The 17,953-nt window shown below is 38.8% G+C and overlaps 1 protein-coding gene across 3 annotated transcripts in view; it reads left to right on the forward strand.

The window, feature by feature from the left end:
• The first annotated feature begins 1,349 nt into the window (after nucleotides 1-1,349).
• Nucleotides 1,350-17,953, forward strand: part of LOC148417272 (discs large homolog 1-like protein) — a 91,819-nt gene continuing 75,215 nt past the window's right edge. Inside the window, exons 1-4 of one of the 3 annotated variants that reach the window (XM_088425038.1) lie at nucleotides 1,350-1,636; nucleotides 3,236-3,400; nucleotides 5,947-6,787; nucleotides 6,915-6,996. In XM_088425038.1, coding sequence (XP_088281164.1) covers nucleotides 1,618-1,636; nucleotides 3,236-3,400; nucleotides 5,947-6,787; nucleotides 6,915-6,996 — 1,107 coding nt within the window. In that variant the 5' untranslated portion in view covers nucleotides 1,350-1,617. The remainder of the gene's footprint in view (nucleotides 1,637-3,235; nucleotides 3,401-5,946; nucleotides 6,788-6,914; nucleotides 6,997-17,953) is intronic. The other 2 variants (XM_088425039.1, XM_088425040.1) reach the window with 2 other exon arrangements.

Below are 17,953 nucleotides of genomic sequence, written 5' to 3' on the forward strand. Positions count from 1 at the left end.
AAAACAACAGCAACTGATGACAGGCTCCTTGTGAGCTGAAAAGAAAGACCCAAGAACAGCTGTCAGTGGCATCAGTACCGTAATCTTAAGAGAGCAGGAGTGACAGTCTAATGATTGCTTAAGAAAATTTAAAGGAAGCTATAACCAAACTGAGAAATCAAAAAAGAAAAAAAAACATTTGAAACAACAAATAATATCATTGTTGGATTAAATCTAAAAGTTTTAGACTGGCCAGGTCAAACTCCAGACCTTAACCCAGGCTAATAAAGCACAATTTTACCTGCTAAGAGACTGAGGAGGATAGTCCCCCTACCTCCTTCCATTATTCAGATATTATTCACATGCCACCTATATATATGAACCAAGACGTTTGAGTCTTTTACTGTATGTTTCTTGTATAGCCTACTCCATGCACATCAGCCCTCTATGAGTTTTGTAGGAATGAAGCCCACTATTATTTCTGTAATCCTGTTGTGCACGTCGAGCAGACAAACTCCGCAGAAAATTAACCTCGTTGCCAGATGCAACACGAGTTACATCACAGAGGTACATGCTCGTGGGTGGGGGACAAGCATTGGATAGTACAACTTTAATCCTGTCAAAACACTGCTTCATTCCACGACAATAAAAGTGAACTCTTTCAGATGTCTGGCGTGCATTGTTTGCAGCTGTGTCTGAAATATTTCACATTCTTGGTCTCTGATCATAGTAACAATAATTTTAAAAATAATGTCTCACGCGTGGCTCAGTGACAGCGAGTTAAGCACATTTGCCACACAGTTCAGAGTCCCGAGTAAAAATCCAGCTCGCTTCGGCCTTTCAGTGTGAAGTTTGCATGTTTTCCAGGCGATCTGGCTTCCTCCCACATTCCAAACATGGCAGGTGTATTAGAAACTCTAAATTGTCCTTAGGTGTGATTATATATATATATATATATATATATATATATATATATATATATATATATATATATATATATATATATATATATATATATATATATATATAATCGTCCACGTCTTTGCTCATTGTAAACATCTTTGGGGATTGGTTGGGTGTGGGCCCAAAGCGTTTTATCCACTGGTGCAATAGTGTTACCGTAACAATGCTGTCAAGCTGCTTATTAGGAATGTCACTCAAACCAGCTGTAAGAGCATTTTGAGCTGAGTGATGAAAGTGTCTGGCGAGAGGCGTGTTGTGTGTAAGTGTCCATGCGCACCACATTGAAACCGGTTTGACAGTGTCGAGTCACCTGAGAGGAGAAAAGGAGAAGTGAGGTAGTTGAAGTTACAGCAGATGCGGACGTTTCCGCGAAGAAGTTAACTGCGCGAGCTCAAAGTCCTCGAGTAAGCCTTTTCGATGCCAGCACTTTGAGCTTGTGTGCGTGGGAGTGTCTTTTTCCTTCTTTTTTTCTCGCTCGTCATTTGTCTTCTATGAAGTTGTCAATGATCTTCTTTTTCGCGTCGCGGGACGGCTAGGACTCTAAGATAATCGCGCGGGTCGGTCTGGTGTCCCCGTTTGGAGACGAAAGCAGTCGCAGCTGGGACGGACGTTGACGTTGACATTTGGAGCAACGCAGACGGTCATCGAGTCACTCCAGCCTCGGGGAACGGCACCATGCCTGTGCGGCAGAAAGGTATAGAAAGTTTATTAATAATCTTTTCACTTTGCCTACTAGAGTAACGTCGACTGTATGGGAAAGGAAGTTAGTTTAGCTTAAAACATATTGAATGCACTAGCTGTTTTTTTAATGTAGTTCCGCTTCGCTAAGAGCTGGTTGCTGACATGACACTTACTATTTACAAAAGCGCAACGTGGATTGTTTTGGTTTTGCTTTGCACACTCATGCGTTTTAGATTTACCAATACAATAATATACTATTGAATAAACTGGGTTGATAAACAACGCTCGTTGCACTAATGCAGGCTTCACTTTGCTGCACCTGCCAACCTTTTCCCGTCAAGTTAAAGTGCAACCTAACAGCACATTTTGATTTCGTGTTCATTGTTTATTTGCCAAAACTGTCACAAAATTCCGATCTTGTTCCAAACGTGGTTGAAAAGCACCGCAATGCATCACACTTGCCATCGACATCACCTGCACCTGTAACTTAAGTACTTTTCGAGCGTAGCCTGTGTATATGACACACATAAAACCGCAACTAAACACAAATTGTTTTACCCAAGTTTACCCCACAGTTGTTTCAAGTAGGCGTGATCAGACTTTGGGATGGCAGTATAGGTAGATTATCACTACTTCTGCTTTTCATCACACCGATGCCTCATGCATGCATGTATACAGTGTGCATGAAAACTCATGGAAGAAAGAGTGACACAATATATACAGTATACTATTTTAAATAACACAATAAGCAACACTGCTCTATCAAACATGAGGACAAGTGGCAAAGCCTGCAAATGAATGGGAAATCAAAAAGATTATTAATTTAACAAAAATACCTCATTGTTGTCGGAATTTGCAGTTATGTGTGAAGTTAAGTATCACTTCAAACACTTTCTACGAATAGCATTCATTATGCGAATTTCCTCATTGGGTTGAAGCTAATGGTTGAAGTGTATCCCATCTGACTTTGGGTGAGAAGACAATAAGACACTGGCTGCCAGCAGACAATTGCAGGACATATCCAGACAAATAACCACTCACGCTTACAAGATGACAAGATTGTTTTTGGAATGTGAGACAAAGCCAGAGAAACCCAGAGAAACCCCACACAAGTAAGGGGAGAACATGTCGACGCCACACAGCGAAAATTTGATCTAATGTAAAAACTTGTCTCTGGAAAGATTACTGTATGGGAATGTAAAACTATATTTACCAACGCTCTTGTAAAATATGTCGCATTTTTAGCCAGTTTGAACTACACATAGTGTCAGTGTGCCTTAAAGGAACAGTGTGTAAGATTTAGACCGTTTTTCATTAAAAAGGAATAAAATAGATGACTGTAAATTTCAAAATCTTGCAAATTAATGTGTTCTTAATGACCAATTTTTATTTTAAAAATAATCATAAGTCTAGTTATCATTAAATTATATTACACAGGGGGTGGCACTTCTCTGGAGGCGGCCATGTTTGTTATAGTTGTTAAATGCGGCACCTGCAGCACCTCCTGCTGTCCGCAATGAAAAACGGTATAATTCTTACACACTTTCCCTTTAAATGAATAGTGTCAGGGGAAAAAGATGTTGATCATATAATTTGTCTGTGTTTTATTCAGATGCTCAACGAGCCCTAGAGCTCCTCCAGCAGTACCGGGCTAAATTAGATCAGAGGCAGCAGAGCCAAATAAAACAGGGCGCTGTTGAGGAAGATCACCAACTGCAACAGTCTCTGGACAGAGTCATCAATGTTTTCCAAAGCAAGCTCTTTAGTGCCCTGCTTGGTGAGTATTCCACTTTTGTTAAGCAACTCAGCAAGTCACTAAACCACAGCGCAATATACACGACTTCAAATAACAGTTAACTTGTAGCTTGAAGAATTGAGTCAGTCTTGGGTGTGGTTGTATTTGTTAAGCCATTGTTTATGAGGTAGTTTTTTTGTTTGAACTTAATTATACACTACTAGGGTTGGGAAGACATTTTTAAACCTCCGGATGAAAGAGATGTAAATATAATATACCACTTACAGTATTTCACTGCTATAAACATGATGTCTAAGATTGAGGTTTCATTACATCAAGGGCCTGTTCTAGAATGTGGGCATGCATATATAATGTGTGAAAAACACTCATACTTGGCATTCCTTGTAAAGTTTAGCAGTTTTAATTAGGAATAGCGAGTATGGATACCTGGCCCTGATAGTTGTAACGGTAGCTGATATTTGCATCGGCCCTGTTGTGGCCATTTTACAGTTGGGAACTAACTGTCTGTCTGACAGATGGCCAGTGAGGTGCAATTTCTGTTAGCTTAAGTATAGAAATTAGTGATTTACTTCACCTGCCACAGGAAGTCAACATAACTGACTTAACTTTTTTTAAATGCTTTATAAAGTTTAAATTCTCTCCAAACTTCGAGCTTTAACTTTACCAGCACTGATAGAAATACAAAAAGATCATTCTGATTAATTTCACATTGTATCAAAGGAAAATGTTGATGATGTGATCTATAGGTCTTTTTTGAAAATTACTGGTCCTTGTCATCATTTTCGGGGGGATTTCAAATGTTATACGTACCAGTGTTATTGGTACTTGTTATAAGCATGGGTGACTGCTTAATATTTCACTATTTGTACTGGTATTGTTCAGAAAAAAAGTGATATCAAACATCCAGGTTTAATGTATGTTTACAGAATGAGATTTTTGTTCAAATGTGAGGGTTTTGTTGGTGTGCAAACGGTGTATGAAGTCAGAAAAAGGTCCCTTGTTCTGCTCAGGTTCAATTATTATTATAATTTTTTTTTTGGAGGAACTTTTTATTTTTTGACTTCTGAACTTCGTTTGCTTATTGGCAAAGCAACATGACATGTTAAAGCTTCCTGTACCTATTACCGACACAAACACATACACACTATCTGGTATTTTTGCTCATTCCTCCATGCATATGTCCTCAAGAGCATTTACCGTATGTTTTGGGGCTGTCGCTTGGCAACACGGGATTTCAACCCCCGCCGCAGACTTTCTGTGGGACTGAGGTCTGGAAACATGGCAGTCCACTCCAGGACTTTGAAATACTTCTTTCTAAATGCTAAAGGCGCCTGGACTAGTTTCATATATAAAAATATAACTAAAAACAGGAATGGAATATTATACAATTTGTTTTTTACTAATCAGTACATCAAATGTAAAACAATATCAAATGCGGTGAAATACATGACCATATATTAATATCATCAACTTGGTAGCCCTCTCTCTAGGAGGTAAAATCTTGGGAGTGAGGGCTTGCGTGGTGTTTTGTGTGGACCAGTTTGACGATCACTGGTGTCATGCATATGTTGTAAACATACTAGATGGGGTAGTGTAGAGATAACATGTGTGCAATGCTGTACTAATAAGTATAATGCCATCTAAAAATACCTCTATTTAGTGTCACTTTTTGCTTGTTTTACAATTAGGATGTGATGTCAGTCCTCTGATAATACCAAGAAAATATAAGAACTGCTGTGATGTGCCAGCCTATGTTTTGGAAAGCGAATAGGATGGATCACCAAACGTGCTTTTCTAGCTGAGGAGCATTCACCCACCACTAGGGGCCAGCAGTGTATTATAAGTGAGCAAATTGAAATAAATCACTGCCACTCAAAATCATACTTGCCCTTAAAACTTCACTGATATATTGAACAAAATCAATGTGGGGATGCATTTTTTCATTTATTTGTTAGAGAGACAATGTACAATAGTGAACATTTAAAAAACAAACAAACATTGAACAAAATCAATGTGGGGATGCATTTTTTCATTTATTTGTTAGAGAGACAATGTACAATAGTGAACATTTAAAAAACAAAAAAACATTGCAATGTACCCCCAAAAAAACTTGTCTGTTGTAACGTACATTTATATTTTTATTTAATTTTTTGGCACTGAAAAAAATCAGTACTGGTGTTTGTTTTTGCAGTATTTTGTTTATCTACTGTTTATCTACATTTTGCTTATCTACTGGAATAACAGTCTGATGCTATATATATATATATATATATATATATATATATATATATATATTAACCAACATTTTAGAGCAGTTTTGCTTGTCGTGTCTGTTGTACATTTCTTTCCAGTGACACAATGTCCGCTGCTTTGAGTTTAATATAGCCTTGATTTTATTTTGGACATTCCTTGTCTATGACTGATATTTATTATTATTTTTTTTGTCTGGTGCTTTCTTCATAGAACATTTATTTGACCCTTGAACACACATTAACTGTTGTAATTTTCAAATCAGACTGGTGTTTGCTTTGAAACCTGAACTTGAAACATTTCTTGTTTTCTTGCAGACATTCAGGAGTATTATGAGTTAACCATCCTTGCTGACAGCCAAAGTTCAACCAAACTGATAGATAACACTGTGGCACCTCCATCCTCCGGTGACCTACAACTAGTGCCACAGACCACTTCTAATCCGCTTCCCAGCCCAGCTTCAGGAAAACCATGCCAGCCAAAATGCATATCTCCAAAACCTAGGTCAATCAAGTCTCCTGCTCCTCCAATTCCCACTGTGACACCCACAAAACAACCAGAGCCCCCTTCTTTGCAGCCATGTATTACTCAGTCACAGTCAACGAAGGTCAAATACCGTGCCCCGCCTCCCCCAATTCAGGATGGGGCCTTGACCTCTACTGTGGGGGATGTTTCCAAGCCTTTGTCCCCCTCCGCAACCACAACTGTAGTTGGGAAGAATTGTGCGGCATCCGCCACAGACCCTCCATCAATAACACAGAAGCCACTCAACGGTTCAAATGCACATCTTGATGCCACCAATACAGTTTCACCTGCAGAACGCTCCCCTACTGCCCTAGAACAACAAACAAGTCCTACCAGTCCAACTGATCTTGTGACGGTTTCAAGCCTCGTCTTGGGTACCATCCAAGGCTTAGTGTCTCACTCTATGCCAGATAAAGTCATAGAGCCCAGCACTACTCCTCACATGAGCCCAGCGACCAACAAAATCACAGACTCTACCATCCCCATTTCGACTCTCACAACCAGGGATGATCAAGGCTCAGGCAAAAATAGTCCAAAATCAAGTCCTATAACTCAGAGCGACTTCAAATTTACCTTTGGTGGTCACAGTCCTACAAGCCCTTCAGAGCCTCAAAGCAAAGGGCCCCTTAAGAGGTATTCATATTGTTTAACTTGAATAATGAATATAATCATAACATGTTGAACATTTAATGCATGAATAGCTGTGAATTTTCCAGTATCACTTTCAGAGACTGACACACATTCTTTATAATGTAACCAGCGCTGGGCCGCTGAAAGTCATCTCCTCTCCAACCAGCCCTGGTCCAGCCAGCTCCAGAGGCGCTTCAAGCCCAGGAGTCAAGGTAAGACATTGCGTTTCTGTTTTCACTGTGAACGCAGAGCTGCTAGCTTTTTAGTAACTTCTTGGACTTTGGTCCGGTTTTGGCTGCGGACAAGATGAATTGTAGCTAGAGAGACGCTGGTCTGGATCGTGATTACTGTTGAACTGCGCTTTAGCAAGGCACCCAATGACCCAACCCACAAGAAATTGAGCACAGTGGCTGTGTGCACACCACCAGGATAGCACACCTTGCACGCCTGTGCGTGTTGTTTTAATGAGTTTTTAAATGTGTGCGCCACAAGAAGCAAGTGTTCAGCTCTTGATTGAAAATATGTTGAAAAATAAATGTTAAAATATCCTTTTATTCTTTTTAGTTTTTCTGGTGCTTAAAACTTTTCACACACGCCTTGTACCCCCCCCCCCACGCCTCCACTGTCTCACACAAAGACAGACACATTTACACAATCCTTATGCGCATGCAAGTATGCGTTCACACGTGCACACTATTGGCAATCATACAAATAAACTACAAGGTTTAAGCTTTACATTTATCTCGTTAATCACATGTATCTTCACATTAAGATAATGGATTTAAACAGGTTGTTTTCATCTGAAGAAGAGTAGGTTACTGCTGGGGATTATTTATCTACATCTGCACTTAATCTGCTTTTCTTTCCTCTTGTTCCAGTCTAACCTCTCGGTGTCCTGGAGTTTTGACTGCCATATTTTAAAATATTTCAAAGTCCATAAACTGTAACTAACCACACTTATATCAAATTTGCTTTGTATCAGATGATCTTCAGTTGTTGCTGAAATTGACTTTCATTTGCCAATGTTTCCAACGATATCAAATATCGATATCACCGTTCCTTTACTGATACAATATTATGATTACTGTATATCATCCTTCCTTTGATCCCATTGTAATTGTATGCCATTATTGTGCTGTTGTTGTTGGCCTCCCGTGCACCAAGAGAGCAAGAATCTCTCATAAGAAGCTTAGTATAGGCTGCTTATAGTCTTTAGTGAGTTGGAGCTATTTTAGGACAGACAAAGACAGGGGGGAAAAATGAGAGTTGGAGGTCAATCCTTCGACACATCTTGTGAACTGCTGCTGCATTTTTTTATTCTAAGTGGGAACAGACGCACTGACAAGGAAAAGACGTGAGACAACTTACCAATCAGCTTCAAGACGGTTGAGCACTTCTGCAGCGGGACTATCTTTGTTCAAATGAAGAAAGCCCTTCTGACACTAGGCTCTACACCGATTGAGAAGAATTGGACTGAGACACTAGATGTTGGGATGTCTCTTCCTATTGTAGGGCTTACAGCTATTGGGATACCTCAAGTGCTCCATGTCAAGATGGACCATCAAAACTCTACATCTTCAGTCAATGTAATGTATCTTAAAGTATTTTAAGTAGATGAAAGATATCCGTGTTCTATTAAGCTTCTATTATCAGTATCACCATTATTGTCATTTCACAACTAAACAGCAAAGCCCAATTAGCATTTGAAGGCAAGATATGTTAGAGTAGCTGTATACATGAAGTATATCTTCAGTCCCTTGAAAAATATGCAATCATACACTGAAGAAAAAGCAAATGCAGTGAAGAAAACAAAGATTCTTTTTCACATACAATGTTTCATCCAGTACTTTTTGACTACACTCCTGACGTTAACAAGTGCAATTGTTCCGTGATCATCCATGGCTCTGGGAGCAAGATGTATGTCAGTCGAGCAACATCCAATTCCTAATCCTCTATTGTAATTAGCAAAGCTTGGAGTCCTGAGACTCCCTGGCCTAGAAGAACTAGGTAATTACAAGTAATTTGGAAAAAAGCCTGTTGCAGGTTTAATTTAAAAGGATGACAATAGTGCCACTGTTACAACTTGAAAGACAACTTACTTTTTATTTATTTTACTTTTTATTTATCTCTCCATTTGAATTTTGAGGTACAATCAAAAGATTTTTTGGGAGGTGGAATGGGGTGGGGCACATTGTCAGACTACTCTATATGCAAGCAGCGGTGTGCTTGGCTTGGAACTTGGTTCACTAAAATAGTTTATCAACCACACAATACATCCTCTCTCTCTCTCTCTCTCTCTCTCTCTCTCTCTCACTCATTCTTGCTCTCTCTTGCTCTCATGGACAACCTCTGTTAATGGAATTTTGCATGTAATAATTTATATTTTGCCTTTGTGAAATAATAGATGGAAATTTTTTTTTCCATAATCTTTGAAAAAGTGTATTGAACATTAGCTGAACTTTAATAATTGGCATATGAAAAAATATATTTAAAAGAATTGTGAAATTTGTTTGATTGGTATAATAGTTGCAAAATTCTAATTTTAATACATCTTCAGTTAATGTACTTACATATTGAAATGTATTTAGACAGTACAGTAAGCTATGCACTAATTGCTGCATTGTGATACTATCTTTATTTTTGGCAAAATATCACAACGGCGTGAAATAGTCTGAATTCGCCACCTGTCATAATACAAAGTAAATTTTCTCACTTGGTTGAAACCAGAAAAATAATCCCTAATAAGTAAAAAAAAAAAGATTTGATGTCTTTTAAACAAACAAACATTCTGGATTAAGACCATAAAATTTCCTGTGAGGTTGTTGTTCCCGAATTGTTACCACACAGTGGCACTATACTGTATGTATGTACAGTATGTTTGTATCACAATATAGCCAGGGCTCGGACCCTATAAGCAACTTAAAGGAAAAACATAAAAATAAACTTAAAAATTGGACTAGAAAAACAGCTGCTATTGTTAACGTGCTTATCGTGACCAGCTAAACTGGAAAAGCTCAACATTATGGGGGGAAAAAAAAAACATTTGGAAAATAGCACATCGCAGAAGATGATGATCATGTTACCAATTTGAAATTATATTGTACTGAATGAGCACTGGATATTGCATCGTTCCAGTGGACACGCACACTGACGCGCACACGCACATACACGCACACACACTGCATAGTTATTTCTGTGCTGGCTGACCTACAAATGTTAACATGTAGTGCATGCCTGGGAGGCATATGAGGTTGCATTCTCTCTCAGTTTCTGTCACTTCCTTTTTGAATTAAACATGTCCATCTTACCTTTTCCTCAAACTTCATCTGTGAAATGTCCTATCCTTAATCATTGGGCAATATTTGACAATTTGTTCTGACACATTTTGTTCTCACAAAATGTTATATATCACAATGCCTTTGGCAAAAGCAGCTGTAGTTTGTGTGTGTTTGAGATGCATGTCCATGCACACGGTAGGAACGACAGCTGCATCTGACAATCAAAGGATCAGACCTTAAGCCTTTTTGACTGTTCACAACAATAATGAGAAACTCCTTTGTTGATAATAGTTTGACATTGAATGGTCATCACTCATTCATTTACAATGTGTTTTCATTTTGATTAAACCCTTATAATTCAAATAACATGTTGTGAGTAAAATGCACTGAATATAAGTAGACTAATAATGATACAAATCGCTGCACAAGTAACAACTCAAGATACAAATGAGTGGTTACATGCCATAAATCGTTAGTGCTCTCCACAAAAAAATAAAATAAATAAATAAAACATTCACAGGTGGTCCATCATGGCTCTGATACTATCTCAGAAGATAGAACATTTTCAGGTCATCCATGTCACTGGCAAGATGCTGGACAGCTGATTAGCGCATATGCCTCACACTTCAGAGCTATTACCATCCTGTTTGGAGTTTGCATGTTCTTCTCGTTCCCGAATGGGTTTTTCTCCAGTACTCATGTTTCCTCCCATATTCCAAAAACATTCGTATGGTAGGTTAACTGGACTCTAAATTACACGTAGGCGTGAATGTGAACATGAGCAATTGTCTGTTTTGTCCTGTGTTTGGCCAGCGACAAGTTCAAGGTGTACCCTCCCGCTTACCCATAGGCAGGTGGGCAGTGAAATAAGCATATGGATAGAACTCTGTCTCCATCCATTATTTGTTTGTGTTGTTTGTAGAATATTATGACACAGCAAAATGGTCAAAGAAATGTGTCAGCTTCAACAGTGACAAATGGGCTAAAATATAAAAAACTGGGCTTGCGTGTATGACTGTGAAACTTCATGTTTGTATACAAATTTATCTAGCATAAACAGTCTTCCCTTGTTTTTTGCGGTTAATGAGGACCAGAAACCCTCCGCGAAAAGTGAGATCCGCCAAGTCGGAACCCCCCCCCCCAGCCTCCCTGCCTGTTTACATTGTCCATACACAAATAAAGTGTGTTTAGCTCCCTATCTTTCTTTACCATTCCCAGTGATATCCTAACTGTAGTATGAGTGTTTCAGTGAGAGTAACGAGGCTCCTCACTCTCAACTCTGCAGCACTGAGTGAAACCACCACCCCTCCCCATCCCCCCGCCCATTCCCACTTTACAACTGTCTTAAAGGGCCAGCCTCAGTCTGTGTTGTCACTCTGTTCATTCTGCCCATAACCCACCTCTTCCTCCACGCCACAGCCTGAGTGCACAAGCAAGCAACCTAGGCTGTGTGCTCTTAGAGAGTCATGTAGATTTTTTGCCAAAATGCCCTTTTATAGTACCACATGTAGAAGAGCCTTGGTTTAGTTTTAAGCAAACGTGCCTTCATTTGAACACGATTTTGTATTAGGGCTTCTAGATTGCTTCAGACTCCACGTTACGACTGAGCGTGGGAGTGTTGCAGTGTATCATGCGCTGCTGTGAGGTGACGGTCCTTTAAAAAAAAAAAAAAAGTGAAGCACTGACTGCGTGACAAATGAAGCACTGAATAGCACTGTATATTTATTTTTTAACATTTGTGAAACTAATAAACGCGTTTAAATATTTTTTTAAAAGATATGATCAAAAACTGTATGGGTTTGCCAATGAATCAACTTAATTTCGACTACCGGTACTTGCAAATGGTAGCAGTCTGTAAACTCTACAATTAGCATCCTCAAAACATGGGATGTTTTTTTACTTGTTTATTTAAAAGTCAAATAAGGCTATGCAGTACACATAATGCTGTCACTATTTAATATTTTTTAAGTTGATTTTACCCCCCAAAAAAAGAACATTTAAAAAAAAAAATTGATTTTTTTTTAAACTTTTTTTTCTCTATCCATCCTTTATCCGGAGTCAGCAGCCCCAGCAGGGAAGCCCAGACTTCCCCTCTCCCAAATCACTTAGTCCAGCTCCTCCGGGAATATCCCCAGGCGTGCCCAGGATTTTCTAATCTACCAAGGTTGAAAGTGAGGTAAAATGAGTGGATATAATTACTCATTGTATATTTCATTGTGTCATTTCAACTGTTTGGACACCAACAAAGTTTGCCTATGATGACTGATCAACAATCACGATTACCATTAGCACACTAACGATTATTATTTAAGATCAACATCATCTTCTTCTTGACAAGCAGAATGGGCACATTGTCATGCTTGAATGCCCCTTAGGGGTTAAAATTGAACTAAAACTTCTTCACGTTTCATTTCCAAAAAATCCTTTTGTATTGACATGGATGCCAATGCTGAAAGTCATGTTTTGCTCTTCTTCAGCCATTGTGTGTTTAAAAGAAAAAGCGTCTGTGGGTCTGTCTTTGATGTACGCTAACGTTGATGTACGCTGATTGAGCAACAGGTTTTTTTTTTTTTTAAATAACTTTTTTTAACTACTGCCATTGTTAAACATGGTAGATCAATATAGCACAGCCTTCCTGCAGTGAGTGTCTAGTTACGTCACGTTCTACGTGAGGTTTCTTGCAGACGTTTTTTTAGCTTGATTGGCTATTCTGCTGTCTAACAAAAATATGGGCCCATATACAATATGTCATTGCACACTGCACAGAAGCCTTCAACTGTTCAAGCGAATGTCAGGTTATACTAGGCCAGCAGAGAAGGCCTTGCTGGCCCTGACGGCCCACCACTGGCCAATATTGAAAGCCCACTAACTACTGAATCAAAATGTGCTGTATTCGATCATCCATTCGGTTGCACCAAGACAAAGAATGAAGCCAGTCTTTGCAAATAAATGTTTTTTTGTTTAAGTGCAACAGTCAAAGTACTGCTGTGGTATGCCAGGCCCACTTTGAAAAAAATAAATATTACTTTATGTGTTTCATACTTCTTTTTATTGGAAATGATCCCAAACTTGTGATATCTAGTTTAGTTGTTGTTGGGCTTGTCTGTGGCCTTCATTGCAACACTGCGTGTGGCTGCGAGAAAGATCTGTATTGAACACAATGGCGCAAACATGCTTCCGACGTAGCTTCATTTTCGCTCAACCTTTTTTTTAAAGTTGACTTGCCCGACTGACTTGGTAGCAGATATGTTGAAAATCTGAACAAGGAGAGGGCAAAAGTTCTAAGGACACAAAAGTGTTATAAGCGAAAGATATTCTTCTTCCTCTCCATGCAGACCTGCTTCTTTCTGTCACTCATTGATCTTGCTGTTTAAAGGCGGGCCAAGAGAAGCAGTGGAGCAAAGAGCAGGGGGGAAGTGAGCGAGTGGGAGAGAGAGAGGGGAAATCGAGGGAGAAAGGGAGATGAGGATAGCAAAAGAACAACAGAGGCAAACATTCAGATAGTGAGTGGAGATGGACGTCTGGGACAGCCGCTGCAAAGAGGGACAAGAGAGATCACATCCATAATGACACTTGCATACACACACTTATTTGCTTACACATAGACATCCTCTCTCACACTCACACACACACAAATGCTGACAACAACAACATACACATGTGCTGACATTTTTGTACGCTCACAGTTACAGACAAGCAGCTTGGACATGTTTCTCTTTTCTTTCTAACTATGAGGATTATACTGATGAACATGATTTTGAAGCTGAAATCGATGAAGAGCAAGAGGGAGAGGATGCTGGCCTGCCAAAGCTGAGGACCACAAGCAGGCGGCGGGGGGGCAGGGTGGAGGATAGTGGGGCAGGATGGAGCACGGTTGAAGAAGTCATGCGTGTCTTGCGAGAGTGTGAGAAGTGGGTGTGTGTTTGTGTGACTCTGCATGCATCCATGTTAAATGTATGAGAAGGCAAGAATGCCCCCCCAGCGCAGGAACAGCTAGCTAACATTAGCCACATGTTGTGCCACTGCAAAGTAGCATGCACCAACAACACCATATCTCTGATGTTTGGATGCAAGGTAGGTCCGAGGTTTGTGTGTCAGAATGTCAATTTGCATGTGTGCATTTAAATGATTGAGGCTCGGTAACTGTCTTTAAAAAACACACACACAAACTGGTGAAGTTTGCTGTTGGTAGAAGTTGTGTTTGTTATTGAGTGTTAAGCATTACAAATATTTTTACTGCCCTGAATCTTGTAACAGTTTACTAAGTAATCATCACAGTGCTTGAACATTTAAAATACATATCTATAATCTTTAACCACTGATTTGAGTGACACATACAGTAGTTGCTCTCTTAAGGGCACTGATCACAGCCATACTGCACTGCATTCCAAAAGAGTGACACCATGCATAATTGGAGGTACCACCAACTGGTAGTTGGGTTTTCCACACCCAGTCAGGCTGGTACAATCATATGCCAGCTTTGTTGCAAGAACTGACGAGGCCTGCTCGGATGAGAGACAAAACATCCTCGACAAGCAGCCCAGTTGTGATTGATTCAGTTACCTGAGAATTAAATTACTTGGATGAATGAGAATATTCTAGTTGCTCCTGGCTGCAGGATTCCTCTGATATGTTGCAAAATTTGATGTGGTAGGATTTTACAGCATGAGAAAGAAAATCTTTACAAGTAAAACAGAACTTTAGTTCCAGAAGTCATATGAAAATAGTATCCATTTGATACCTGGCACCAGGCATAAACAATCTGACCAGTGTCGGCACACTGTGCAGGAGGTTGGACATTTGGCAGGCAGAGCACGTGATTGGACCGGAGGTGACAACAAAAATCTGGCGGTCTCACTTGACTGTGAGTCTAGGGGGAATTCAGGTGAGCGATATAGCTTCAAAATTATGTCACACCATATTTTTTAGGGAATATCGCAAATATGTTAGCAAATGTCAATCACACACTGAAGAGGACAATGATTGGCAGTCATTGTGTTCGGCATAACCTTTACCACAGTTCCAAAGTCCAGGGACTCTAGTACTTCACCTCCAAGACAATATAGCATATTTAAATACATGTAACTTAAGAACTTGTGTATTTTTATTCAAAACAGAACAATAAAATAAAAAAAATTAAATGATACAAATTAAAAAGATTCAACTGCAATCTATCTTAAAAGTGTGCAACTGCAAATTGTTTGCTTGCTACATTACTAGGATAACCATGAGTAGTAAATTGTAGTAAAATTGTAGAACATTCACATCAGCAAGACCAGAGAATGTAGAACATTTTCATTAGCGGACGTGATCTGTTTAGACTAGATATACGTGACAATGCGCTGCCTGTCAAGTCACGGTATTATAGCCAAAGCCAAACTTTATGTGGAAGTCAGCCAGTCTTACATCATGCAATGTCATGCGGGCGACCAGTGTGGTGGGTGGCACATTCAACACCCCGGTCTAAACTAAAGTTTGCTGCCAACAATTGGGACTAGTCTCAAATACAGCAAAACTCATTGAACACCCCGATCTAAACTAAAGTTTGTAGCCAGCAATTGGGACTAGTCTCAAATACAGCAGAAGTTCATTTTTAAGTGAGTTTAAAAAGAGATTAATTAGATCAATTAATTAAAATCTTAAATGTTTCCTTTTTTTTTAAATTTCATGACAGCACCAGATGTGATCACAATTTTCTTGCACATAGTATAATTATAATGTGCAAGTTGAAGGTTTCCCCTTTTGTAATTAGGCAAAAGGCCCGCGACTTGTTCAAATGCAAAACATTTTAATTTCGACATGTCTCAAAAACCAAATCATGAGAGAATAAAAACATTTTTGGTGATATTTGGCAGTTTTTGTTATGTTTCTTTAACAAGCTTGCTTTTGCACAATTTGAATTTTGCACAAATCTGTGCGTAATAAAAAGGCACCTTTCATTAAGCACTGAAATAAATTCTGTATGTTCTCAATACCATCTTAAATAGCTGGTATAATGTTTGGAATTATCTGAAAGGAATCTAAATGCATGTTTATCACTACTAAATACATAGTGTGTATGTATGTGTAAATTGAAAGGTATCTATAGATTTGTCCTGCGGTCCATGTAGTCCATTCGTGCGTGGGTGCCAGCACACAAATGCTTGCATGTGTACATGGTGTTTAGCATCAGCAGTTTGGCCCTAATAAAGTGGCCTCACTTCTGTCTCATTAAATCACTTTATCATGTCATTCAAGTAGATGGAGCGAGGCAGAAAGTCAACGGCTGACTGAGTAACATAGAAAATGCGAATCGGGGTCATTAGAATAATGTGACATCATTTGAAACAATGCTGGGTGATATGGCCCGGAAATAAATTATAAGTAAATTCTGTTATTTACTTATTTCTTCCAGATAATTACGATTATAATACATTTTAATGAAATAAACCCCAGTAAGGGGATTGATTTATCAAACATTAACCCTGTGCAAAACGTTGCAACATATTTTAAATGTTTTAACCTAACATTCATGGCTTGTGCAAAAAATAGCTACTCATATTTTGTGCATAACTTGCTGAGATTCCCCACGATTAAGTAGTTAGTAACTATTGCAAACATGTTTTGTAAACCAGTGTTTTTCAACCTTTTTTTTTTGAGGCAAGATGCACTTGTTTTACTTTGGAAAAAAAATCAAGGCACACTAACAGCTAAACGTTTTTAAAGTAGAAACTCTATAGCCTATAATAATATAAAGTCCTTATAATCAAAGCTTAATCCCTATTAAAGGAATAAAATGCTGTTTAACCCCCTTAAGATTATGTCTCAACGTACTGTTTCATATTGGCGAAGAGTATTTGTTGCATGGTTTCTCACAAGCAAAATACTACAATCAAAGCTGAAAATGGCATGCTGTTTACAAAAATTACAAAAAAAAAAGGAAAATTGGATCATTTCGCATGGCACACCTGAGTGTATCTCACATAACACCACTGTGCCGCCCAGCCAGCATTCTGCTCCTTGTGCAAACCTCTTTTTCACGATTCAGAATTCTTATTAATGACAACTTGATCAAAGGGAGTCTATTAACTATGAAGTGAAATACATGTTTTGCATAGTTTCGTTGAAGGTATTGCTTGGAATAAAGTCTATGGCTTCATAAATCTTTGGCAGGATTTCGTTACTGTACATAATAGGTGGCTATAATTTTGGAGCATTGGTCCTGTGATTTACTTGTTTCTGTAATCTTAATTTAATCACAAATGTACTTGTGTTGTGTGAAATCTTTTCTTATATAGTTGTACGCTAAGATGATAGATTGAAAGATGGCCATGACTCCATGCTTCTGGCAACAAGTGGATACCAAATGCCGTTGAACTGAAAAACATTTACTGTGTTTATGTCTGCCACTACAGAGGTTTGAGCATCAATGCCTGTGTTGATAGTTGCCTTATTTTAATGTATTGAGGCATGCAATAGTAGTTGATACCACTATCAGCCACCCACTTGTGGTCATTTTCCAATCAGGAACTAGGAAATAGAAGAATTTAAAAAAATGACAAATTTTGGTGAGTCCGGTGAATGGTAGTTTGTCGGATTTGCTGGTGGATCGCATTGTCTTTCTGCATCATTATCCAAGAGCAATTGAGTTGGAAGGTACACACTGATGACCAGATGTTGTTCTTCAGGATCTTCTGGTAAACAACAGGATTCATTATTCTGTCAATCATAGAAAGTTGTCCTGGTCCTAAGGGAAGTAAAGCAGTCCCAGACCATCACACTGGCTTGACCATGCTTTACTTTTGGCATCATGTTCTTTTTATCAAAAGCTCTGCCACTTTTGATGTAACAAACTGCACACCTTCCAAAAAGTTAATTTTTTGACTCCTTAATCTACAGAATGTTTTTCCAA

Source organism: Hippichthys cyanospilos, chromosome 10, assembly GCF_059441005.1.
Source record: "Hippichthys cyanospilos isolate Australia breed blue-spotted pipefish chromosome 10, RoL_Hcya_1.0, whole genome shotgun sequence".
Taxonomy (NCBI): domain Eukaryota; kingdom Metazoa; phylum Chordata; class Actinopteri; order Syngnathiformes; family Syngnathidae; genus Hippichthys; species Hippichthys cyanospilos.